General features: G+C 45.5%; 1 protein-coding gene across 1 annotated transcript in view; it reads left to right on the forward strand.

Annotated features, from left to right (window-relative positions):
* Nucleotides 1–26,851, forward strand: part of vps50 (VPS50 EARP/GARPII complex subunit) — a 122,111-nt gene that overhangs the window by 36,658 nt on the left and 58,602 nt on the right. Inside the window, 5 exon segments of the mRNA XM_012829581.3 lie at nucleotides 982–1,122; nucleotides 11,055–11,190; nucleotides 21,537–21,628; nucleotides 22,094–22,188; nucleotides 23,803–23,901. Of these exon segments, the coding sequence (XP_012685035.2) occupies nucleotides 982–1,122; nucleotides 11,055–11,190; nucleotides 21,537–21,628; nucleotides 22,094–22,188; nucleotides 23,803–23,901 (563 nt within the window).

Below are 26,851 nucleotides of genomic sequence, written 5' to 3' on the forward strand. Positions count from 1 at the left end.
CTTTACCTCTCTCTCTCTCTTTACCTCTCTGTGTCTTCATCTCTCTTTACCTCTCTGTGTCTTCATCTCTCTCTTTACCTCTCTGCATCTCCATCTCTCTCTTTACCTCTCTGCATCTCCATCTCTCTCTCTGCGTCTCCATCTCTCTTTACCTCTCTCTCTCTTTCTCTCTTTCTCTCTCTCACTTCCTAGCCGCCACGCCAACTCCTGTATTTATGTCTAAAATTATACCCACCCACCCGCCGGGTCTGTCTGCCACTCTGTTTCCACGTATCAACTTCTGGAGCAAACAGCTCAGCCCCCCGTGTCCTCTAACCACTCCCCAGTCCTTAAGGTACCGCCAAGGTGACTCACACCACGTGCCTGGCTCTGTCCGAGAACCTGGTCTCGTGCTTAGTCCTCCCCCCACCTCCCCCCTCGTGGAGGTGGTGACTCAGTGAGACGGATGTGTGTTGCTGACAGGTGTGTCACAGCGAATTGTGTGCTAGCGCAGTGGAGGTTTCATTAGCGTTCCGTTACCGAGGTTTGTCTCACCCTGTCGGATGAAGCGCCTGGTCCTGATAGGGGCTGTGAATTGCCCCAGGAAATCTGCTCGCATGACAGGCGCATTCTCTCTCACTGAGCGAGTTATATGGAGTGTGTGGGGGGGGATGAAAAGGCAGAGATTTAGTGAACAGCGGTGTGGTGTTAAAAGCAGGTAAGTGGTGGGAAACAAGTCATCCGATGGAGAAGGCTAGATTCAACTGGTGGGAAAGAAAAGAATAGGTGAGCACACAACAAGCAGCAACAAGACGCACTGATTATAGTGTAGGATTTCCAGGGTTGAAGAGAATCTAAAATAACCACACTGATTAAACAGAAGAAACACTTCACCACTACTCCCCCAATTAGTTATTATTAGTCCCCCAATTATTAGTCCCTCTTCTGTATTATTTCTAACACAATATCCCTCTCTCCCCCTTCTTCTCTGGCCCTTTGCAGACGGCGATGGACCAGCTCCACATGCACTTCACCCAGGCCATCCACAACACCGTCTTCCAGGTGGTGCTGGGCTACGTGGAGCTGTGCGCTGGCAACGCCGACACCAAGTTCCAGAAGATGCAGTACAGAGACCTCTGCACGGTACTTTTTCCCCTTACTCCCCCTCATATGAATCAGACTCTCCGCTATCCAGAACTGTGGTGGTGTATGAAACCAGCTCAATTGGGAAGTTTTGTAAAAGGTATTTCTAGTGTTGAAATTGGTTCAAACGGGATGGGAGAAAAGAACGATTGAAATGAGCTGTAGTAGTTAGAACCCTTGAGCATGTGGACCTCTGTGAAGTTACACTGAATATACCCGGCCACCAGATCCACATCCAGGCCGGCATTTTTTCTAGTTGCTAAGAAACCCTTAGCTTTATCTTTTATCTTTTAGTTGTGTCAGCAGACTCGGACAGTTTTATTGTAAATGGGAGCTGGAAGTCTTGTTAATCAGTGGAAGTAATTGTATGATAGGATCTAAGAAAAGCATCACTTACTGCAGCTGATGTACAGTACATTGAATGCCTGCAAGAACAAATAAGGATGACAGAATCATTTACTTAGCCATGGTGGTAATAATAGTGACAGTATCCTTTATTTGCGTTGCACTGTTCCAGGTGACCTAACAAACAGCTGACCTAACAAAACAGGTCCATAAATACACATAAACAGCATAGGAATAGGGGAAGCTGACAGGCAGTGCCTAAATGTATGCATGAAGCTCTGCGCAATAAGTGTAGGCAAGGGCAAGCTATAGCCAGTGCTGCACATGAGCCCATGCTAAGGTGAACCTCCTTCTTGTGTGAAGCTCTGCTGCGGAGTAAAGTATGGGACATATGGAATGTATAGGAAACGGAATGCAGTGATGCATTGCCAGGGACGACTGAATATTTCGCTTCACGACGTCGGTAATTGTATTCACAGTATGTTCTGTTGAGAACAGGTGGCCGTTAATCCATAAAGAGGCAGTATAAATCAGCAAATGAAAATGACAGTGTATGCATGTATGCATTAAAAACGTGTGCTAACACAACAGCTGTAGCCATACCCAGTGATGTGCCTGACCCGGTCATGAGGTGACCTACCTCTCTGTGGTGAGTCCTGTTGTGTAACACAGAGACAGCCCTGGGTGAGATCTCTCTAATGCACATAGCCCCGATGGTACGCCCCCTTCAGCAGAGCTAAATGGAAAATGGTCCATTTCATGTCGATCCACAAAAGGAGGGAGGGAGAGAAGAACAGGGAGGGAATGGTGAGGGAGAGATGCAGATGGTGACAGAGAGGAGGAGAAAAAAAAAGGATAGCCATGAGGATACAGATGATGGGTGTATGGAAAGAAAAGAAAGAATAGAATGGGAGAATGAAACAGTAGAGGAGAAAATACAGAGAAAAGAATAGGAAAGTAACACCTCAAAAGGTGAGAGACAACGTGTTGACAACATAATAGAAATTGCAAACGTAGATAAAAGAAACAAAAAATGAAAGGAAGGAAGCAGAGAGGAGAGGGGAAACCTGGAGAAAACAGCATGGGAAAACAAGGAAAGCTCAGAGAAAGAGAAAGAGAGATAGAGGGAGAGTGAGAGAAATAGAAACGAGAGAGATGGAGGGAGAGGGAGCACGATGAAGACAGCAGACCAATGGAAACAGATAGTGCTTGAAAGGTTTTCATTCACAGTGTTTATGGGGTAATTAATTTCCGCACTCATGGGGAACGTGCTCAGTGGAGGCAGCCTCTTAAGTCCAAGGCTCTCCAGAGGGGGGGCCCTCTCTGCCCAATCCGTCTGGAAATGAATAGCTCTCTCTCTCCCGCTCTCTCGCTCTCTCGCTCTCTCTCTCTCTCTCATCCACAACACTGTGCCACTGCTGAGCCCTGTGCCTATCGAGTGTAATAATGGAGATGTCTTTGCCAGAACCTTTTTTACGACCTAATTTAATGCTGTGTTTCAAATGAATGGCCATTCACCTCCTCAGGGGTGGAGGATTTCATCTGAGCAAATTCGACGTGAAATCTTTGAGACGGACAATAATCTGTCGGTAGCCAGCCATTCCCTAATTTGTTCTGCCTGTTCCAATTCAAAACTTGCGGTGTCTCCATAACTCATGAAACTAATCTGGCTAAAGTATCTTGCATGACATTACAATTCAAGCATGGGTTTGGTTCAAATTCGTCCATTTTGGAAAACATATTTCAGTGAGGACATCGACTCATATCATGACAGTAAGGAGTTACCTTTCAATTAAGTTATTTTGGGTGCTGCTATAGCAAGATTTTTTTTAACAACCTTGTCCAATTTTGTCCTCGTCAGGCATCCATTTCAGTGCCAAACTAAAGCTACACACACAATAGTCTTATCAAAAAGTACAGGCATAGACATTGACTTGCGACTGCTCTCCTCCAAATAACCTGCACCTCTTATTTAAGAAGATTCGAAGCGTCCCATCTTTATTTTGCTCATTCAGAGCTGAGAGAAAAATGAAATGTGGGTGCCTTCATGACCCATCAGTTTTCTCATTTCCCAGCAGAGCGAGGGCCGTGCCACTGAGGACATGTTTTGTGTTGTCTTTTCAGACACATTTTGACAAAAAAAAATGAGATGCCAGATGGTACCACCTCCAGTTTTTTTATTTATTATTTAATTTAAAGTGTTCCCTGGGAATAAAGAGGATGTTATCTGTTCAATCTCAAGAACAGGGCTTTGCTACTCCTCGATGTAACATGAACTCGATTAACCGGCCCATAGCGAATTACTATATGCATGAAAAATCTGTAGAATACCATCGGAAAATTACCTCAGTTCACATATGAATCATCTTTTAGGCTCATCTGTGGGTAGGGCTTCTTTTGGTAAATCAGAATGAGATTAGTGCTGTGGGAATTAAGGAGTCTTACTCGTGTTCGGGTACCATCCTCGGCAAGGTTTGTGTAGGAGGGATTTCCATATCCTGTCAGTCAGAGGTAAGCTTTTTGCCTTGTGACACGGTCATGATTATAATATGCAGCCTCACCTGTTTCAATATTGCAGTCTTATGTAAATCATACTCACTCATACTCAGATATTCTATGTCTTATATTTAGAGAGCAGGGCAGCCAATGGCTGGTATATATAATGCTGATTCATGTTGTTTTTTTTATTTTGTATCTGATCAAATTGAGTTCACTTAGTCTTTAAGTCTTACTGTTTATCTATCATAATCTTTTCTATTCATCGTCCGTCAGCAGCCACACTCAAAATGGCATTTAATCAGCCAAATCAACCGGTTGACCACTCGTTACTACTTTCGGTGTAGTCTCTGCATAGACACAGTATTTATGCATCTATGATTCAGATCTATCTTCATATACTATTTTTTATCCAGCCAACTGTGGTATTTGTACACAAGCAATTCATCTGGGAAGAATTCTCTCCATATTTCCATGCTTGTTTTTCTTTTTCTTTTTGGATTCATTGGAATGATCGCTGTCTACCCTGTGAGACTTAAGCATTGTCAGCTCGCCGCTAAGGTCTGGTGCATTCTACTTCAGTGCCCAGATGTCCTGACTACAGATTGATTCAGCATGTCACACACACACAGGCATCGTGATTGATTGGACTGGAAGGCAAGCCATTGCACAGAACTATCTGCATGTTAACTAGTGGAAAAATGGGGTCACCCAATGTGTACTTGTCTTATAACAGCTCAAAGGACTCCCCTGAAGTGTGGGGTTTCGCCGTAATGTATTGTCGAACAATTTGTACGTCATTATGGATATGTATGTCGACTCTCAAAACCTCTGAGGATATCTTATGCTCCCCCCCACCCCAAACCCCCCACACCCCCCATCAACTTGTACCTCTTGTTGTCAGAATGTTGGAGTATGTTTTTGTGGGAAAATGGCCCTGTTTGAGGCTTCTACTCAGACAGCTCCTTGGCTCTGCGAGGCTTCGGTCTCTCCGGTCCAAGACAGTCTCCTTCACGACAGCCGAGCAGCCATCACGGTGACTTCATGCAGCAGATTCGGAGGCCGCCGGGGGACCGCTATGCAAATCAGTCCGCCCACCAGCAGCCCTCTCCTGACCTTTCACCCTGGAGTCGTGCAAATTAAAATTCAAGGCAGAGCGGATGCCACTGGCAAAGGTCACTCTCCTAATGCGGGGAAGAGGAAACGGCTGATGAATTTTACATCACTCCGTCTTTACCTGCTTCGTTCTGTCTCTACCTTGTGTACCCCCCCCCCCCCCCCCCCCCCCCACACACACACACACTGCTTTTTAGCCTTCCTCCATTCTAATGCTACGCTCAGTTTGGCCTTGGGTAAACACATGTAGAGAGACAGCCCCCCCCCCCCTCCATTCACTGGAACATGTCCACTGCAGCTGGTTCACTGCCCTGTTTATGATACAGCATGAGCACAATAATGAACAGGTTTGACCCTGACCTGCACTGACCTTCTCAGTCTGTCCTAGAAGGGTCTGTTGGCCACCATGCAAGCACTGTTTTTCTTTTCGTCTCCTTTTTTCTTGTTTTGGGCACAGCATGAATAGATGGTATTCTTAAGATGGCATCTCAGGCCGTGGTGAAGTTGGGGGTGGGTATGCAGTTCACTGCACGTTTTCCCCTGAGACTAGTTTATCTAGTTTATCTAGTTTATCTAGTTTATCTAGTTTATCTAGTTTATCTTCAGAATTGGAATTGCTCCTTAAAATGAATTACGTTGTGTGTGTTTCATTTATTGTTCTATTTTTTGGGCCACCCACTTCGAAAGACGATGAGATGCCGAATCATTTTTTTCCCTTTTCACACCAACATGAAAAAGAGAGTTGGAAACAGCACAGAGGGAAGATTTCGACAGAGAATTGAGTCAGGGCTAGCCATCTCGTTGTGTTCGACCTTGTGAACATGCCGATCCCCCTGCACAGAGCATTAAGTTACATTAGCTGTGTGCTCTTTTCAAGTCTGGTGCTGCAGACACTAAATGAGCATGAATAGATGGTATTCTTAAGATGGCATCTCAGGCCGTGGTGAAGTTGGGGGTGGGTATGCAGTTCACTGCACGTTTTCCCCTGAGACTTCATTAGGAAATTGACCTTGGAATCGTTTCACCGAATCATTTCATGTGTGACACCTCGGCTTTGCATTCCACTGCACCGTTCATTATCTTGAGAAAGTTTGCTCATTTCTGCGGCATGTTTTTCCCCTTGATAACTGAATTAATAAGGTCCTTGCTGCTCGGCTTTGTGCCGTGTCTCATTTGTAAAGAGCACCTGCCTTCATTTGCTTTTTCCACTGCTATCGGTAACACAGCAGACAGTGTCTTCTCTTTTTTTCCTCCTCCTACTCTTCCGACAAAGTTCTGAGAGTTTTTGTTCAGGATATCGAAGCATTCAGCGCTATCAAAAAATAGCTTATCAGTCTTCAGCCTTCTGCCCCACCCCACAAGTGTTTTCCCCCCCTACTCTGGCCGCTCTTTGCACAGAATAGCAATGAATATGTAATCATCATTAGCAAACAGGGAAACTCTGCGCCTTTCGGCTAGCTCGATGAGTGTGCTAACTCCCGCTGTCACTGACTGAGCCTTTGGGGTGCCCGGCTCTGTACCTCACATTAAATCATTTAATTATGCAACCACTCGCTAAAGCCTGTTAATGCAAGTCAGGCAGCATAGCACTCTACTCCTGCTAGGAGAGAGAAAATGTCTTAAGTCATAAAATCAGGTAGAGTTTAGATGAGGTTGTGTGGCTTTGGGAGTGTGACTTAGGAACTATAACTCTTAACACTTAAGATAAACCTCTTTTTGTTTGTTTGTTATTGTGATGCCTCATTGAGGTTTCATTACAATTTGAGTTATTGTATTAGGCCCCATCTGCAGTTCCTGCAGCTGCACAGAGAGAGATGACCTTGTTAGGAGGGTTAGGAGGAGGTTAGCTGTGTGTTGACTGACTGCAGTACTTGTCTGCTTTCTGAGTGAACCTGCCCCACCCAATCCCTATCCACCCAACCCTTGCTGCAGATGGAAGGAGAACATTTGATTAATTCCATCCATTAGCTTGGCGACCGCTACGCCAACATGCATTGATAAGGGAAGGAACACGCTGGCAGCATTAGCATTCGCTGTGAATGAGAGAGAGAGAGAGAGAGATAGACACATCGCTTCTGAGAGAGAAATGTATCTGCCAATGTGAGCTGCCATCCGGGGTCACACATGGACACCACGGCGAGCCACAATAACTCATGTGGAATTGCTACACCGTGGAGCTTTGTGTTTCTGTGCATTTGTATGTAGGGCAGAGAAAAGGCTGGGGAGTGAGTGTGAATGCATCATGAAATCCTTCTCTAATGAGCAGAGATATGAAGGCTTTATGTGACGGGGTGGCACCATATGGAAGCTGCTCCTTTTGGCTGTTTATAGGCTCTGTGATGCACCCTGCCTCACTGTTGAGGATATCACGATCTCATCAGTGGCTGGTTTGTGATAAGTACCTTAGGGAGGCTGAATTGCAATCTAGATTTCTGTGCATTTGAAGAGACTATTGTGAACGTCATCTCATCAGCCTGAAGTATGAGGTAAAGGAGGCCTGCTTTACCTTTCTTTGTGGCCATTATTTGTTTAAAATGTCCACTTTCACAAAGAAATATGGGGTCATTGAGACTTAATTATAAGAGATGCCACTGGGGTCTTGATTACATGCTGGACATTGTTTCTCTTTCTATAGTGAGCAGCAGTTCAGTGCTCATTTAGTTGCTTTTATTGTTGCAGTATAGTTTTAGGAGAGGGACGTAATGGGACGTAATGGCAGCCTAGACTGCCTCTTGAATTGTCTACATTTTGCTGGGACTGAATTAATGCGTTGGATTTTCCAGTATGAAGCCTCCGTTGATGGAGGAGGAGGGGGTGGGGGGGTGGAGCGACTTTGCTGGCTTTGCAGATCTCCAAGAGTGCTGACACTTTTATTTTTCACTTTCTTTTCTCTGCACTTTTCACAACAACATGGTTGGGTCTCTCGATGAAGTGAATCAGCTAAAACAGTCGGTCGTAGAGTGTGTGGGGTGTGGGGTGTGGGGTGCAGGCTTTTTTTGTAAGTATCTCCTTTCACAGAACCAGCCCTCCTTGTCATCCATCCAAATACTCCCTTCACCTAAAGTATGACAGTGTAGTGAGGGATCAGTGCCTTGAGATCAGGGACACTGGAACATGCAGCAAGGACCTGGGTATGACCTTTTATAGTGATACCATGTAGCCAAGTAGAGGTAAGTGAGGTGACCTGGTGTGTTGGCAGCTGATACCTTGAATGAGCGGCAGATCTATTTCCACTCACCAGAGGCGTTCTCCACTCCCCTTGCCCCTGGGTGTTTGCCTTTAGCCTCCGATAGCCCAGGGTGACAGCCACTGAGAGGATGTCATTTCCTCTTATCTGGGATTGCTGAAGATCAGCCACCCACCTCTTACCTTGGATGCACCCCCTACCCCCCTGGTCCTCATCACCCAGCAACAGCGCCTGGTTTCAGCTCCCGTTGCAATCGAGAGGGCAAGAGAAGCAGACACGTTTGTGGGAGGCACCCGGTCCCCCCACCACCACCAATCACAATGACTATTACCATTTTCCATTTCATTTGCGGGTAGCAATTTGTTTTCTGGATTCATATTAATGTTACCACATGTTACCCACCCGCTCCATCCATGCAGATTAAGAATGGAAATGAGTTTAGTGTAGTCCAGTGCTGTCGAGGTCACCCAGACATTTGGTCCAGCGACAGTAAAGCTGTGATGAATGGGCCTGAACACTGTGAAAATCCTCTCCCTGCTGTTGTCTGTACATCAGCAAATACAGTCATGAAAGGTTTGCATAGGCTTAAGCAAAGACAGTCGAGCAGCACTGCTCGCACATTGGATGTACCTCATTCAAGGTCATGGATCTAATGAATTATGTTGAGAGGATTTATATTGGCTAGTTTATCTTCAGAATTGGAATTGCTCCTTAAAATGAATTACGTTGTGTGTGTTTCATTTATTGTTCTATTTTTTGGGCCACCCACTTCGAAAGACGATGAGATGCCGAATCATTTTTTTCCCTTTTCACACCAACATGAAAAAGAGAGTTGGAAACAGCACAGAGGGAAGATTTCGACAGAGAATTGAGTCAGGGCTAGCCATCTCGTTGTGTTCGACCTTGTGAACATGCCGATCCCCCTGCACAGAGCATTAAGTTACATTAGCTGTGTGCTCTTTTCAAGTCTGGTGCTGCAGACACTAAATGAGAACCTAAATGTACCTGCCACTTGCGCTGGGCAAGCTTTTTAAAGGTGACTGGAGAAAACCAACAAAAAGTCGATGTTTGGCCACTCTGTGTGTTCATAACTCTATCAAGTCTTTGTGGGAAGTTACAGTCCGGGAACAAATTCACAAGTTATCCAGGTTGTTGGGCCAAACGTGTGTGAAGAAATGGCTTCTATTTCAGCTGAAAGCGCTCCTGGTGTACTAGTGTCCCTGTGCATGATGGTTACGTTTCTAATCTCCTGGCAGTTTCTCCAAACCCGCTTCCTCAGATAACCCGCCTTCATGGAGTACAATGTGGTCTGGAACATTGCCATTGGATTCCAATCAGACAATGAGTATTGATAATGAATGCTAATGTATATTGAAACTGATTGAATCACTAACGGTAAAATCACACAGCAGTGTAAAGCTAAATAGGGGCAGTTAGTAAATCGAACTTGTTGAACATGATGGGGATATGAGCCATGCCTTTATCTCACCTGAGTCCTATGCAGCCTTTATTCGAAAGGCCATCTTCTTTGCCATCGTTGCCAATTGATTGGTATTCCAAAATGACACAAGACTGGTTCCTTCAGTCACTCCCTTCCAAATTGTAATACCTGTAAAATGTGATCTGGGGAGATAAATGAATATGAAACACTGCTTTGTTGCACATACACACACACACACACACATTGAATAAGAAAAAAAAAGCTTTCAACAGGAAGTGTGGTTTGTAGGTTACACTGATGAGTATTCCTGGTATAGTGAACAAATGGAGCTTAAAATTACCACAGACGTCAGATGGTGCGGTATAACGGCAGCATCCAAATCTCTCAGTCCTAGTCAAGGCCAGACAGACGCGCCTCCGAAGTTACCTTTGGATATTAGCCACCATAAATGTAAACTACGACTGAGTGCATCCATCATTGCTGTGTCTATTTTTATTGACTCCCTCACGCTCCGCTCGTCTCTTTCAACATTTCCTGAAAATGTCACACTCAGATTTAGTGGACTGGGTCGGACAGCGCCCCGGCAAACTTGAGGGGTAACGCTCGGTTAGCTTTTGGAAAACCCAAACCTCTGAAGAGAACCGCCGGCTCGGATCAGATCGCCTCGCCTCGCCTCGCCTTGCCTTGCCTTGCCTTGCCTACTCTCAGTTGGACGTGCCATGATACAAAAATGCAGTTCCAACAGCAAAGCTTTGCTTTGCCTCCTCTGGGTTGTGGGGCTGTGTGGCAGTGGTGGGTTTTTTCAGTCCCCTACCCCCCCCCCCCCCCCCAACAGTGTTTTCATGTAATTCAGTTGTTGCTCCGCAGCTGCAGGTTCACGCCGCTGCTGTCTTAATAAAACCCCCATCAGGAACTGCATAATGAAAAAATACCTGCGCCGTGTTGCTGTCTTAGTGTGCAATTAACGGAGTAATTAATTCTGTAATTATGGAAGTCGTCAGGCTTTACTCGCCAAGGATGGTACTTGGACACGTGGCTCTAGGATTTAAGCAGCCTGACAATGCTGGATTGTTCACACAATGTGCAGACTGTCGGGTCATGTCAGTCTAAATGCTGATTACTGATAATGTCCTAGCAGAGTCTATTCATATGCTAAAGCTTTCCAGGTGATGGGGGGGGTAATGTTTTCTATGATTGAGTGCAGTGGAGATATTGTGACAGTGCGATGATGAAATGAGCCTTATCCCTCTTTTTCTTTCTATCTCTCTCCCTGTTCTTTTCTCTCTCTACCTGTCCCTCTCTGTCTCTGTTTCTTTCCCTGTACCTTTCTTTCCATCCCTGTCTCAGCACATCACCAACGACAGCTACATCCCCTGCCTGACTGACCTTTGCAAGGCATTGTGGGAAGTGATGCTGAGCTACCACAGGACCATGCAGTGGCATGAGGAGCACGATAAGGAGGAGGCGGCCACCCCTGACCCAGGTACAGCTTCCGTCCACTACCCGCATTCCGGCCATATACTTCACAAGATCCAAGAGATCCCTCTAGGCTTTTAATTTTGAATTGCTGCTGTATTGAGGTTTTATTTGTGTGACACCTTAACAAATGGACAATGCTGAAAAGTAGTAGTCCATGGAAAGTCTCTAATGAGTCTCTATCTGAATTTCTGCTCACCAAAACATGTGTTCCTTTGTGTCCTATAGTAACCCTGATATTGCCTACTAGCCCCTTGTTAAACTACTCAGGTCCTCGTACTGCACATCTTTGCTGCTTGCCAAAGATCCCCAACCTTAGTCCTTGATCGCAGTCAGAAGGCTATCCTAAGCAAAGGTTTGACTTTCCCATGCCATGACTTTTCCTGGCGTCCTCTCTTTCTGCAGACGTGGCTAACCCCTGCTCGCCCTGTTGGCTCTGATTAAAGACTGCGGTGTGGCGCAAGATTAACTGCTTTTGGGCAGGCCAGTGTACAGTCGACTTCGGACGAGTTTTTATCGGCAATCCTAAATCAATTTGAACCTGACTCAATGGTGGGGAGTCGAACATGGACGTTTCAGTTTTTTTTGGGGTTATTTTTTTTGGGGGGGGTGCGGTGTGTTGGTTTGGTTTGGCTTTTTATTAGAAAGCACTCTTCCTTCCCGGGATGGATTTACAAGCCTATTTACGTTGCTCGTTACAACCCGGGCCTCGCTCTCCCCTTTATATGAAGGAAAGCGGCTTTCAAGCGGACCAATGGGTTTTGGCCAGTGTTCACCAGCAGGGTCGGCCAGGTAATTGAGAGCACGGCGGTGTTGATAGTCAAGTTAAATGTATTCCACGTTGCACGCTTCGCTGCCCAACCCCTTTGTGTGTGTGTTTTTAAGGTCATCGAACAAGCCTTGAGTAGATTGCCGTTTGTACTTGGTCGACTCTGACATTGGCAATCCATCTAAGCACTCCAAAGATCGTGTAAATGTTGTTGCTAACGGAGGGAGAGACAAAGAGAGGTGGTGGGAGAAGGGAGGAGAGAACGAGAAAGTGAAAGGGAGAGGGCAAGTGGTTGCACAACATTCATTCATTTACTCAATTCAGTATTCACTGAATACACAATTGCGAATAAATATGATGGAGAGCCGACATTATTAGCTATTTGCCGAGCTGCAAGCCTTACATTTGGTTATTCATCGCAGCATTCTGTTGAGTCATTCCATTTGCGACAGTTTATTTTTCTGTCGCTACACACTGTGGCTTGACTGTTCACAAGAGGGTTTTATGCTGAATATTTAAAGTCACAAATGAAACCGAAGACCTGGAAAAATGTAAAAAAAAATTCAAGGACTTTTTGCATCTCGAGCATACAAAGGGAATTAATCTTGGAGAATGTAAGAAAAGAGATTAAATGAATGACTCACTCCGTTAGTTTTGCTGATAAGCCGTTCCTTTTTTCCGTCTCAGTTATAATGAAGAAAACGTCTTTAAGTGAAGCACTGGCAAGGTCTAATAAACAAAGTATTAATAGCATCACTCTTTTTATTCTGATATCAGTTTGCCGCTGATTCCCTTTTCTCTTTCTCAGTTATCTCCACCCTATCTATAAGTATGCGTGTCTCCTTTGTGTTGATCATCTTTTTCCTTCACCTACTCTCCTCTTTCTGTTGCCCTTTTACCAACCTGCTTTCATTTTCTCCCTCTCTCTCACTATCGCAAGTTAGTCATTTGTCTCTCACTGTCATCATATGTCTTTTTCTCAGTTCTCTCTACCCTATCTAAAAGTATGTGTATCTCTTTTGTCTTGATCACCCCTCTGTCTTCTTTTGGTCACTCTTCCTTTTAATTAAGAAGCATTATGGCTATAAAGCCCCCACACTTACGGGCTACATTGCCCGAGGGGACACAGGTTCAAGTCTGGCCTGATGTCATTTCCCAATCCTCTCCCCACCTCTTCTCCGCCTCGCTTCCTGTCATAGCTTCACTGTCCTGTCCAAATAAAGGCATAAAAAGCCCAAAAATAAATCTTTGAAGAAGCATTATGGATACTTACCCTAAAAAATATTCAAAAACCTTGCAAACACCACCAAGAGCCCAGCTGGCACTGATACATCTTTCTAACGTGCTAACTGGGTTCTTTTGGTGATATTGTTGGTAATGACGTGTTGTGAAGGCTTGTGCATAGTGCGTAGCCTGGATGGCTAGTGGGATCAACAGGTGTGTTTATCTGACCTTCACATGACCATATTCCATCACAATTCATTTGAAGGCGATACCAAAAGCTCATAAAAAAACATACCTCAAAAATTGGGATTGCAAAAGTTGTAGCTTTAAGTTCACCCTACTCTCATTCTTCCTGTCTCTCTCCCAATCACGTCTTTTCTCTGTCTTCTTTCTTCTTGCTGTTGGAAGCTCTTTCTCTCTCCATCTCTCGCTCTGTCTCCCACTCCTCTCTGTCTCACCCTCTCTCTCTCTCTCTCTCTCTCTCTCTCTCTCTCTCGCTCTCACTCTCTCAGTGAGGCTAAGGAAGAGTCTGTAAGTCGGGAGGACACTGGAAGTAAGCAGTTGCTGCCTGGACAGGCTTATCTGTGGAAAAGTGTGGCCATCTTGCTTGTGTCATCAGTTAGATCTCCCTGCTTTGATGCTTCAGGCTGGAGAGGCAGAGCCCCCCCCCCCCCCACCACCACCACTTGCACACAACAGGGGCACTGGAAGCGTGGGGTGGGGGGTGGTCATTTTTCCTTGCACTTTCGGCTCTCAGAATCAGCAACACTTTCCACGCTACAATAACCTAATCAAGTTATAATAGACTGATTTGTTAATTTGTGTGTGTGTGCGTCTGGGGGTGGATGGGGGGGGGGTTGGTTGGTTGAGATTAACAAACATAGGCTACATGTTAAAATAAATCTAGCAACAGTAAATCATGCAAATCATGTGTTTTTACGTCTGTGATTACTGAGCCCCCCCCCCCCGTTCCAGCTCCACTGGCATATCGTTTCCTTTATCATTGGGCTGTACTTTAGGTCTTTCTCTCTCCTCCCGTTTCTCTCTCTCTCTCCCTCTCTCTCTCTCTACTCTTCAAGGAGATAAATAGACACACAGTCCTGATTGATGTATGCATTTATATATATTTTTATGGTCCTTTTGTCCTTAGAAGCTGGGATGTGGGGAACCTCAATATGAACTGTAAAACTCACTGTGCCCATTGTTCCTTTTCAAAAAATGGAAAGGAATTAATTTCTGAAATGCTCACTGTTATGGTAGCGCTCTGCTCGAGGGTAATTGCATTTCTAGCAGGAACAACTGGGGATCTGCCATTGAGCTTACAATTTTGGGTTTGTGTTTGAAGTGCAAGCGGATGTTCGTTACATTTCCTGCTGGCCTTGATTGGTGGAGGGTGGGGGGTGAGTGGTGGGTGGTGGTGGTTGAGGTGGAGGCAGGGTTGTGATCCGTTATCTTTATCGTCCATGCAAGCTGTCCAGCTACAATCAGCCAGTTAAGCACTGGAATGATTTGTCATCAACTGTGTCCTTGCAGAAACTCCAAAATAAAAGTTATAGCTGTGTGCTTGTGCGTGTGTGTGTGTGTGTGTGTGTGTGTGTGTGTGTGTGTGTGTGTGTGTGTGTGTGTGTGTGTGTGTGTGTGTGTGTGTGTGTGTGTGTGTGTGTGTACACTTGTTTGTTTGTGTGTGTGTGTGTTTGTGTGTGTGTGTACACATTCTGTATGCACTTAACACACACACACCATTCACATATATATCAGTTCTCTATTCTTTCTTTCCCACTCTCTCTTGCTCTTTTGCAGAATTAATTGCTCACCCCTAGCCCCCTCTTTGGTGAAGGTTGAGAAGGCAAACGACAATATATCTCTAATTAATGTAATGCGCCCATAAAGCGCCATCATCCTTTTAATGGATGCAGTTATTTGCCCGTTATTGTTTATTTCGCTTTTGAAATGAATCCCATCTATCCTAACCCATCTATCCATCCTCCTTTTAATCACTCTCGCAATTCATTATTACAAGCCTGTGCTCTGGAACTCGCAAGTAGGGTAGAATTAGAGGTGACAAACCACCAGTGAGACACACAAGCGCATACACAAGTACACACACACATACACTAACACACACACATGCACAAAATTAACCCCCAGTGGAACCTCATGTGTTTGTCGGACGTCTCGGCATTAACCATTAAAAGCTGCTTATTTGGAGCTCACAGGCCGTACACGACCCCTCACCTGGCAGCTCTCTCCCCAATCACAGGGCATACACGTCCCCTCACCAGGCAACCCTCTCACCAATCACAGGCCGTAGACGACCCCTCACCTGGCAGCTCTCTCCCCAATCACAGGCCATACACATCCCCTCACCAGGCAACCCTCTCACCAATCACAGGCCATACACGTCCCCTCACCAGGCAACCCTCTCACCAATCACAGGCCATACACGTCCCCTCACCAGGCAACCCTCTCACCAATCACAGGCCATACACGTCCCCTCACCAGGCAACCCTCTCACCAATCACAGGCAACCATGGCCTGGAAGTCAGTGACCTTACCTCTGTAAGATCTGGTTGGAGTACAGGTTTAAACAAACAATGTACAACACAAACCAACACAAACCAACACAAAACATAGATGAGCTTTGCAAGGAGATGCTCAGCCAATCCATAGGATAGAAGATGCATAAACTTCACATTTGGGGATTGATAGCTCCACACAGGGTTTGTATATGTACATATGTACCTCTCCAGCCTTTGTGTTTTTCGTTTAGAAGGTTGTCGATTATCCTCTCATCTGTTAGGTCCATCAGACTGCTAAGCAACCTCGCCAGCCTCTCCTCCAGCTCCCAGTATGAAGAGAATACAGCTCATCTATCCTGTGATGCCAATGTCCTATACTCCCTGTTGAGACTTTTGTGAAACCATGACTGATGGATGGACTGATGGTGCTGTACACATAGTTACAAAGACGCATGTAAACACTCTCCCACACGCACTGTCTGTCTGTGTGTGTGTGTGTGTGTGTTTGTGTGTCTGCCTGTCTGTCTGTCTGTCTGCCTGTGTGTGTGTGTGTGGGTGGATGACAAAGGCTTTTGTTGTTCCTAAGCCACGCTCCAGAGGTTTGGCTAGCTCAAGCTGGAGATGTGGACGAGTTGTCTGCCCTGCTCGTCTCTGGCGGGCCACGGCTATGGATGCTCTTTCCATCAGCCCCCTTCCCTCTCCAAGAACACCCAAGCCCTGTCTGCAAGCGGAGGCAGACCGCCACTCGTATATCACAGACGGGAAGACAACCCAGGAGGTCGTTTCCTAACCGATGGGTGTCGAGAGAGAGGAGCGTATTGCGTTTGTCCTTGTGAGCTTCCAAGAGCATTCCTGGGTAGCAGCTCTTGACTTATCATGTGCAGGGGTCCCTCGTCCTACTCTTTGATTTAGGTAGTCAGTAATTCATTGTTGTCAGGAAGAGAAAGAATGCTTAATACCGAAAGGGTCTCTAAATAGATGCTTGAAAGACAGACATGTTATCCGGTTGCGGTGAAGGCCATGGAAGAATGCAGTGTTCCGGGGTCATGTGTTCTCTACACTGTGCATCAGTGAGTGCTGGAGTGAGCCACATATAACAGTGTGCACATGTTTCAGTGAATGTTTGGTTTGTTTGTTTGTTTTGTTTGTTTGTTTTGTTTGTTTGTTTGATCAGCTGTCACAACAAAATGTCAGGATAAACCCTGTGACTATTTATTGAAATCGAAATTTTGCCATTTGTAGACATGGTGACAGCACCTTGATGAGGTGTCCAACACAGTCATTAGGTTGTTCAATAGCAAAAAAGGTCAAACAGGTGGATGTATACAACAGCAATGGCTTCCTTTCTCGTTCACCATTTGACAAGGACATCAAAAGTAAAGTGGGCTAATAGATATAGAATTAAAGTTGTATAAAGTAAGACAGTTAATAGATACGCACCACGGGTTCCTATGCGCAACATAGAAGGGCATGAGCAATGAGCAGTATCTGTATTGATAAAGTCCTAATGATACCCACCACTACTGACACTACTGTGGACCTGCTGAGGACGCAGTGAAGGCTTTGGAGGGTGGAGATCAGGCTCAGGCTTCTCTCTCCTCCGTCTCTCTCTGTTCTCCATCTCTCTCTCTGTTCTCCATCTCTTCTGTACGTCACTATCTCTCCTCCATCTCTGTATCTCTTCTCCGCATGAGCAATGAGCAGTATCTGTATTGATAAAGTCCTAATGATACCCACCACTACTGACACTACTGTGGACCTGCTGAGGACGCAGTGAAGGCTTTGGAGGGTGGAGATCAGGCTCAGGCTTCTCTCTCCTCCGTCTCTCTCTGTTCTCCATCTCTCTCTCTGTTCTCCATCTCTTCTGTACGTCACTATCTCTCCTCCATCTCTGTATCTCTTCTCCGTCTCTCTCATCCATCTCTTTTGTGTTTCCATCTTTCTCTTTAAGGCAGTGAGTCGTGAGCTATTTCCAAGCTTTTGTGAACCAGGCGAAGAGGGAAAAAAAGAAATGTCTTTTTCCTCTTTCTTCTCATCAGTTCTGCTTCTGTTCAGATCTAAATTTTTTGAGACACGGTCGGCATGCGCTGTTGGGTCACTCTTACCTTTCACTTTGGACAGAATCAGATCTTTAAGCAGGTTACAGAAGGAAGAGATTCAACTAAATGCATTAAACTCATAGGCTGCTGTTGCTGCCGCAGTGTACGCCAGGTTTCAGTCACAGTTTCTCTCTGGTCCAGAGAGATGAGTGAAACGTCATCTCCACTGCTCCTGAATATTTGAGATTGACGCCGACCAAGGTCACCTTCAGTTTCATAAAAACACATCCTCTCACACAAACACACAGGACCCTTTTTCCACACCCCCTGCAGAGGCTCTGAGATATTTATGCGTTTAGATTTTTAATGGGGTGTACACATTGACTGTCTCCTTACACTGAAGAGGGAGGTAGGTTGGGGGGGGGGGACGGACGGACATCAAACGCACCTGACAGAACCAAAAATAATAAGAATGCATCACACGAAGTGAGCGCTTGAGCTGAATGAACAAAAGATAAAAAACGAAATCTCCATTTAGCTGTGAGAGTTGGCAGAGCATGAAACTATCATTCTGTGGCATTATGAGCAAAAAGTGGCAGTTTGAGGCGTGTGTGTATTCTGTACACACACACACACACACACACGCACGCACAAATGGGCACATCCTTACATACACAGTTCATTAAGTCTAATTCAGCCATTTCAAGTTTAAGGCTGTGAGCAGAGCCTCCTACTCTGTAAAAAACAGGGCTTTAGGAAAGGGCCCAGCTTGTTGTGTGGTTCTGTTGTTGTGTCATTTGTTTTCTTGATGACTGAAGGCAGTAAAGCTGTGTTTCCACCAATACAGCCAAGACTGCAGAGGAGTGTGTGTGTGTGTGTGTGTGTGTGTGAGAGAGAGAGACAGAGATAACGTCTGTACATCTGAACCAGTGTGGTTGTTTTTTTTGTGCGTGCATGTGCAACATAATACTAGTGTTTTTGTGTGTGTGTGTGTGTGTGTGTTTTTGGTACGTCTGCTTTTTGTGTGTGTGTGTTTTGTTGAAAAGCGGAGGCACGGCCTGGGCGGCAGTGTTTTCTTGCTTTGTGCAGCAGTTGGCCGTTGGTGATTTATGTTGGGGCTGCGTATAGCATCGCCACTCTCTCCTCCTGGAACGCAGCAATGAGGGGAAAAATCAACTCCGTTGTCAGCAGTGGCCAAGGAGCTCTTTAATTCTCCTCCAAAGTCTACATCATTCAGGTGTGACTAGGGGCTGGAAAAGAGCTCTGACAGTGTTTTAAGCTACGCGACTTAGTTATTTTGCACAGTAGAGGCAAACATAACTCAAACGCTTCAGAGATACTAACTTGAAGTAGGCTGACCCATTTCTTTTAAGTTGAAATGCAAACTGCATGGTGCTTTTATATGATGGTAGATATTGCGGAGATGCATTTTTTTTTTCAGGCATTGCGCGTCACGATTATAATGACCTTATCATAGATGTGTTTCAGGCTTCGCAATTCACTCTTTTGTAAAAAAACATTTTGTATAATCATACAGTATCGCATTATTCAAAAAAATCTCCCTCTTTCCCCGTCTTTTCCATACCATACCTGGCTCCATTCTATTTTTAATAGACAGCGTGAGTGCAGATGGCTGCTTCTTTCCTCATTGCTCCCATCAGATGGGGGTGTGCTGGGTATCCCCCCCCCCCAGCTGGCACTGTTGGGGCTCCTGCAGGGCAGCAGTCCCTCTTGCCCTTTCCTCCCTTTGACTGCCATCATGTACCGGCGTCATCTGCCGCCTTCAGCCTTCTGCCCGGTTTGTTCCCCCCAGCTCATAGCCTTCAGTCTGTTTCTCTTAGCTGAAGGACCCTTCCCAGGGGATGTTTGTGTGTGTGTGTGTGTGTGTGTGTGTGTGTGTGTGTGTGTGTGTGTGTGTGTGTGTGTGTATGTAAGGTACAAAGTATCTTTGCTGTTGTAGGAAAGGTCGGTGGTTCCCTCAGGCTTTGTAGCCAAACCACCACCACCCACATATGCTTGCGCGCACACACACACACACATATGCACACAAGCAGACACACACACCTTACGCTCATGTTCAGAGTGCACTTGTGACTTGTTCATGAAATGTATTTTCCGTTACACGACTCTAGGCAGAAATCAATAACCCTGCTTTCTAATGTCCAAGACATACAGAGGGGTTATTGATGAAGGGTTTTGCAGACTCAAACGACTATGTGGAACCGTTGTGTCCTGGGCTCTTAGATTCTCCTGCAGGTGAACCTGAGGTGAACCTGAAAGAGAAAACCAAATCCAGAAACGTAGGTTGATTGACGACGAGGCTGCAGCGATAGTAATGACAGCCTACGACCTGACCGACGCTCAGCCGCATTGTTCCTCTTCCAAAAAGAAAGATGGAGAGAACTTGCGTCTCCGTGGGGATTGATGAAGAAACCGCAGCGCAATGGTGTCTTGGCTTGCTCTCGTCCGTGGAGAAACACTCACGCATTCCTCCATCCCCAATCTCTGGCATTGGCCGCAGTTCTGGCAAGTTCCTTGACACCTCGCGCCACGATGTTTGCCTTTCTGTGCCACTCAACGTCGCTTTAAAAATCTTGCGATTCGCCTCGCGCTGGTGCCAAATGGTGTTCTAGTGTTAATGGAGAACATAGTTTTCTCCTTCTTTTATTTATTTTTTCTTCGTTTTCCTGTCCTTTTCTTTCTTTTCCAACAGTGACTAATGAATTTCTCGTGCTTTGCGGTCTGATTTGGTGTGCGTGCGAGTGGACATCCTCTCATGACTCCCCTGCTCTCTCTTCTCTCTACTCCCACTCCTCCATCTGTTCTGCTCCTGCCGCTGTTTCGATGACAATGCGCGTCGTGCAGAGGTCAAGTACAACATCCTCACCCCCATCCCATCTTTCCCATTTATCGTCCCTCCCTCGACCGCCATCGCAAGCGACCATTCATTTTACATGGCCAAGCCTGACGGGAAGACTTGATTGCGAAGGGCATGCTCCAGCCACTTTCTGTCACACATTTGCAGTGGCATCCAACCGCCAAGCCCGGAGCAGGAAATCCCAAGGCCTCTCTGAACCTGTGCCCTATGTCAACCCTCTTTTACCCCCCAGTGATGTGTGCATCAGAATGTGTCTTTCATCTCTCTTTTGACGTAGGTTTATTTTTTTTTTGTCCTTTAGCGCTCACACCTTTTTTGACATAACAGTAAAATTACAGCGGGGTCGCTGGGTCGACGACGCTAACGCCATCGCGCGTGGCGCTGCTTGCGTCATCTGCTGACATGCCGGCCAGCAAGCGTTATGATGAACAGCCGCTCTGCCGATGTCAACCCCAAGCAGCTTATTAGTCTGATTGCCTTCAGGAAAGGGTGGTTAGGGGGCACTGGGAGAGACGGGAGGGAGGAAGGATGTCACCGTCGCATCCTACACCCACACCCCTGTCTGGATCACCATGTCTTTTATTTATCTATTTATTTTTTTGTCCCGACGTCCTCCGGCAGAAGTGACCGCTGTGAACTTGGCTTTAAATGCTAAGGGGTACCAAGGCCGCTCTAATGCAGGCGGAATGGACACATGAATAGCGGTACTCGAAAGCCTATCCGACGCAAGGCGCGTGATGAGATATAGGTGCTCAGACAGTGGTGCAAGGCCTCACTGCTCTCTCATGAATGTTTTGAGAGGCCAGGTCAGCCTGTTAGGCAGAAATAATAAGCTGTGATACGGGTGCGGAGGTTAGAGGATGGTTTGACAAAAAGATGTTTGTGCTGCAGGTTTGGGGTGCACTGACACCTGTCTTCCTGCAGAGGGCAGCAGTGAAGACGGGTCCGATGAGGCGGTGGTGGGCCGCACCTACGTGAAGAGGAAGCTGGAGCATGGCCTCACCCGCATCTGGCAGGTGGGCTCCCGCTCTCCTACAGTCTGTCTGTCTCTCTACCTTATCTGTCTGTCTATTATATCTATCTGTCTGTCTGTCTATCTGTCTATTTCTTGTATTTTTTTTCTACTCTCTCATTTTGCCTGAGTCTGTTTCTTTTTTCTGTCTTTCTCCTCTGATTCTGTTTGTCTCTCCATCTTTGTTCACTCTTCCCGTTTCTCTCACACATCTTCATGAGTCTCTTTTGCCCCTTTTACACCCCGTCCCTTTTTTCTCTCTGTGTTTCTCACCAGCGAACTCGCTTGAAATGTCTTCCTCGCTCTCGTTTTTTGGTCTCTGCTTCGCCGACATTGACTCGGGCTACAGCTTCATTCCTCTGCTTGTCATTTTCCTCTCCCTCCTCCCCCCCTCTTTCCCTCTCTCATTCACATCAACACTCAAACCCTCTCCCCTGGTGACACGTGTCCGCCTCCTTATCTCCCGCAGGACGTCCAACTGAAAGTGAAGGCTTACTTGCTGGGAACGGACATGTCCAACTTCAAGTACGACGACTTCATCGTGGTCCTCGATGTCATCCGCAGGTAAAGTGAACGCCGCGTCCTCATTAGCGCTAATTGCACCAGCAGGGGTAGGACAGGCTTTGACAGCTGAAGCGCCACTCCCCACCCCCCCGTCCTTTCTAACTTTTCCCCTAGTTGGTGTTCAAAACCCCCCTGCTCCTCATGAGCGGGGCAAAAGAACAACAACAAAACAGAGAAAAAGAATACCATCAATGAGCTCACTTGTTCTGCTGTAGTGTTAATCAGCCTCCAGGCGACGAACTTGTCAATTACGGGGACTGTTAGGGCCACGGCACCGTGGGGAAGTTCCCGCTCCCGTTCTCACGGGTCACTTGGGATCATGAATGGGCTTCTCTTTGCAAAGCGTCAGCCATGCCATCTCCTGTCTGACATAACCTAATAGGCCAGGCAAATTAACCCTTTTTGGAGCCAATAATAGAATTAATTGTAAAAGAATTTTTTTCAGCATAGATCATTTCTATGAGGTGTCCAGAACAACATACTAAAAGTCCTAAGAAATCCTAGTTGAGGAAATATGTTTAATTCTCATCAATCTGAGATGTGTGCTAATAATGCATGGCAAAAATACACCTCAAAAATGTAATTTTTTTCCTTTACTCCTATCAAAATGAAACTTTACACAATGAAAGTACCCATGAAAAGTAAATTTTTTTGTATTACAAGTTTCTTTGAAAATGAATTTTAATATGCAAATGAGCTATACACTAATCGAATATGCCCAAAATACATCCAAATAGGCTTATTTTTTTCCTTTACTCCTACCACAATAAAACTTTACATAGTAAAAGTATACATGAAAAGTAACTTTTTTTGTATTACAAGTTTCTTTTTAAATGAATTTAAATATGCACATGAGCATCACACTTATTGAATATGTCCTAATTGCATAGGCAGAAACACCATACCCCTGGCAGGTACTACCAAGCCAGGCAGTTTTCAGGTTAGAGGCCAGTCTAAAAGCAGCATTGCCATCTCCCATTGGCAGTAGGATGATTGGATGAAGATTGGGCCGATGTATTTGTCATACATATGAAGGTGTTTCTGCCTATGGACATATTCAATAAGTGTGGAGCTCATGTGCATATTCAAATTAATTTCAAAAGAAACTTGTAATACAAAAAAAGTTACTTTTCATGTATACTTTTACTATGTAAAGTTTTATTGTGGTAGGAGTAAAGGAAAAAAATAAGCCTATTTGGATGTATTTTGGGCATATTCGATTAGTGTATAGCTCATTTGCATATACAAATTAATTTCAAAAGAAACTTGTAATACAAATTGTTTTACTTTTCATGGGTACTTTCATTGTGTAAAGTTTCATTTTGATAGGAGTAAAGGAAAAAAATTAAATTTTTGAGGTGTATTTTTGCCATTCATTATTAGCACACATCTCAGATTGATGAGAATTAAACATATTTCCTCAACTAGGATTTCTTAGGACTTTTAGTATGTTGTTCTGGACACCTCATAGAAATGATCTATGCTGAAAAAAAATCTTTTACAATTAGTCTGTCGTAAAACGCTATTTTGCCTGGACTAAATGGGGTTAATTAACAAGATTCAACCTCCCTTTTTTGTATCCTCTCTCTCTCTCTCTCTCGTGTTGCTTCCCAGGCTGATGCAGGTGGGGGAGGAGTTCTGTGGCAGCCGCTCCGAGGTCCTTCAGGAGTCTATCAAGCGTCAGAGCGTCAACTACTTCAAGAACTACCACAGGTGAGACCCATGATCATGACGTCTCCGGGGTACGCCAAGCAGGGAGGTCTTCTCCTTCCTTTTCCCTCTTGTTCTCTCTCTCTCGAAAGCCATTTCTGTCTATGATCTTATTTTCCCCCTTTTTTTTTTTCTCAGCCTCGATCCTTCTTACTCTCATATCCTGGCTATACCGTAATTTCCGGACTATAAGCCGCTACTTTTTTCCCACGCTTTGAACCTCGCGGCTTAAACAATGACGCGGCTAATTTATGGATTATTATACCTGTGACTGTATACGGTGTCTTTGTGTTTACGGTGGCTTTGTGGAGCTAGGATGCTAGCATGGATGCAGCCGCATGGATGCTTAGCTCCACGCGATTTCTCAGTATCTCTCAATAACTTAACTAATGTCAAAATAACCACAGTCTACCGGCGTAGACAGAACTCAACTCAAAACACTTTAGACCATAAAAAAAAAGTTTACAACAATACAAATCCAGTCTTTTCAAGTTCTTTAGCTCACTGGTTTCAAACTAGCATCTTTCTTCAATCTAACGTTCTAGCTTCTGATTGACTCTTGCAACTGTGCTCTCTTAAAGCAACAGTGCACTTATCGTAACTGGCAAAACTAATTATATGCATCACTATTCTATTACTTTCATTTTAGCCTGTGTAAAGTTAATTTGTTTCAATGTACCGGTAGGCACCTGCGGCTTATAGACATGTGCGGCTTATTTATGTTAAAAATAATAATTATTTTTAATTTCAGTGGGTGAGGCTTATATTCAGGTGCGCTCAATAGTCCGGAAATTACGGTACTTCACTCAGTTTCCAGCCCATTTTCTGTTCTTATGTTTGTCTCGCTCTCTCTTTCTTTCTTTCCTCCCCTTCCTCCCTCTCTCCCCCTTTCTCTCACTCTACTCAGTCGCTCTCTTTTGAGAAACTCACATACTCTCAGTTCATGGGCACAGGGATTAATCCTCCTTATCTGTCATGTGTGCCATGGGGCTGCCCATGCCTGCCACCGCCCATGCTGCCAGGGGAAGTGAACCGCTCAGCTTGCGTGCCCCTTGCCCTAGCCGAATGCTAATTGTATGCTAATGATGACAGGTTGTCGGTACCGTATCCAAGAGTGGGATGTGGGCTGCGAAAGAGATGAATAGCACACGGAATCCAGCAATCGTGTGTAAAAACATACAGACACGCACGCAAAAACAAAGCATGCAGTGTAAATGTGCTTATTTAAATGCAAAATGCAGAGATTTAAAAAAAAAACATCAGCGCCACACGCACCTGGCAGATGCCTGCGGTGAATAATGACCACAGAATGTTTCTCTCCCACGCACGCATGCATGCACACAAACACTTACATATACACACAAACACGCATAAAGATACACACACACACGCATAAAGATACACACACACACACAAGCAAGCACCAATGTAGGAGTGACTCGGGCTTCCTAAGAGCTGGACATTGATGCATCTTTACTCACTTCATAGTGCACTCAAGCTTCCTGAGCATTTGCTTCCTTTTACACACGCACACGCACACCACACACGCACACACACACACCTGCAAACATGCACATGCGCACATACAAGCACGCACGAATGCACGCACGCACGCACACACACACCTTCAAACACACGCACACCTTCAAACACACGCACGCACACACACACACACACACACACACACACACACACACACACACACACACACACACACACATATAGATTCCTGATCAGTGAGTGATGGCAGCCCATTTAGTTTTGACAGGTGCACACAAGCAGGCAGGCAAACACAGTTGCAGGCTTAATGGCCAGCACTTCCTAGGTTAGCACAGGGTGGCAAGCATCCAAACCAATGTCAGCCACCAGCTCATGATGTGATGTCTGCGTCCACATCCCCTCACCCCCCACCCAGCCCTAAACACCTCTTGGATAGGATTCTGGCACTTTTTTTCCCTTTACTCTTTGGGCATCATTTTCCATAAAATTCCATAAACTGATTACCCATCAGGCACTTGAGAGTGGGGGTCGCCTCAATCATCACGCTACCTCGCGTTAATGCGCCTTGTCATTAGAAAAAATATTGTGCCCCTCGGCTTTAGTGCACAAATAAAAGATGACTACCTCCCTAACCTCTCCCCTCTCCTCTTCTGATCAGCAGTAATGGTGAATGTGATGCATGGCGTGATGCCAATGTATGGAGATGTATGCAAATTCAGAGGTGGAGGCGGGTTGGATGCCACTGAAGCAGAGTAGCTTGATTTTTTTTTTTTAGCCACATTTTTTACCTGCTTGCGGTTGATACCTGTCTGCGGTTGATACCTGTCTGCGGTTGATACCTGTCTGTGGTTGATACCTGTCTGTGGTTGATACCTGTCTGTGGTTGATACCTGGCTGTGGTTGATACCTGTCTGTGGTTGATGCCTGTCTGCGGTTGATACCTGTCTGCGTTTGATACCTGTCTGCGGTTGATACCTGTCTGCGGTTGATACCTGTCTTTGGTTGATACCTGTCTGTGGTTAATACCTGGTTGCGGTTGATACCTGTCTGCGGGTGATACCTGGCTGTGGTTGATACCTGACTGTGGTTGATACCTGGCTGCGGTTGAAGGTTCAAGAGAGGCAAGATCAGTGTGTTGGCACGGATCCAGAGGATTATCCATGCTGACTAGGGATGAGAATCGAGAACCGGTTCTTTTTTAGAACCGGTTCCTAGTGAACCGATTGTTTGGAATCGTCAGCCAAATTCTTTAACGGTTCTGCTATCGGTCCTTTGTGGCGTTGCGCATGCGCGAACTTTTTTAGTTTCTTCTTCAGACTGCAGCAAACATGGCAACTAGGCAGAAGCGTTCTAAAGTTTGGCTCTATTTCACACGACAAAAATGACACCTACGCCACTTGTAACCTGTGTAAAAAGTCTATTTCGTCGAAGGGAGGAAATACAACAAATATGA

Source organism: Clupea harengus, chromosome 19 (assembly GCF_900700415.2).
Source record: "Clupea harengus chromosome 19, Ch_v2.0.2, whole genome shotgun sequence".
NCBI classification, from domain to species: Eukaryota; Metazoa; Chordata; class Actinopteri; order Clupeiformes; family Clupeidae; genus Clupea; species Clupea harengus.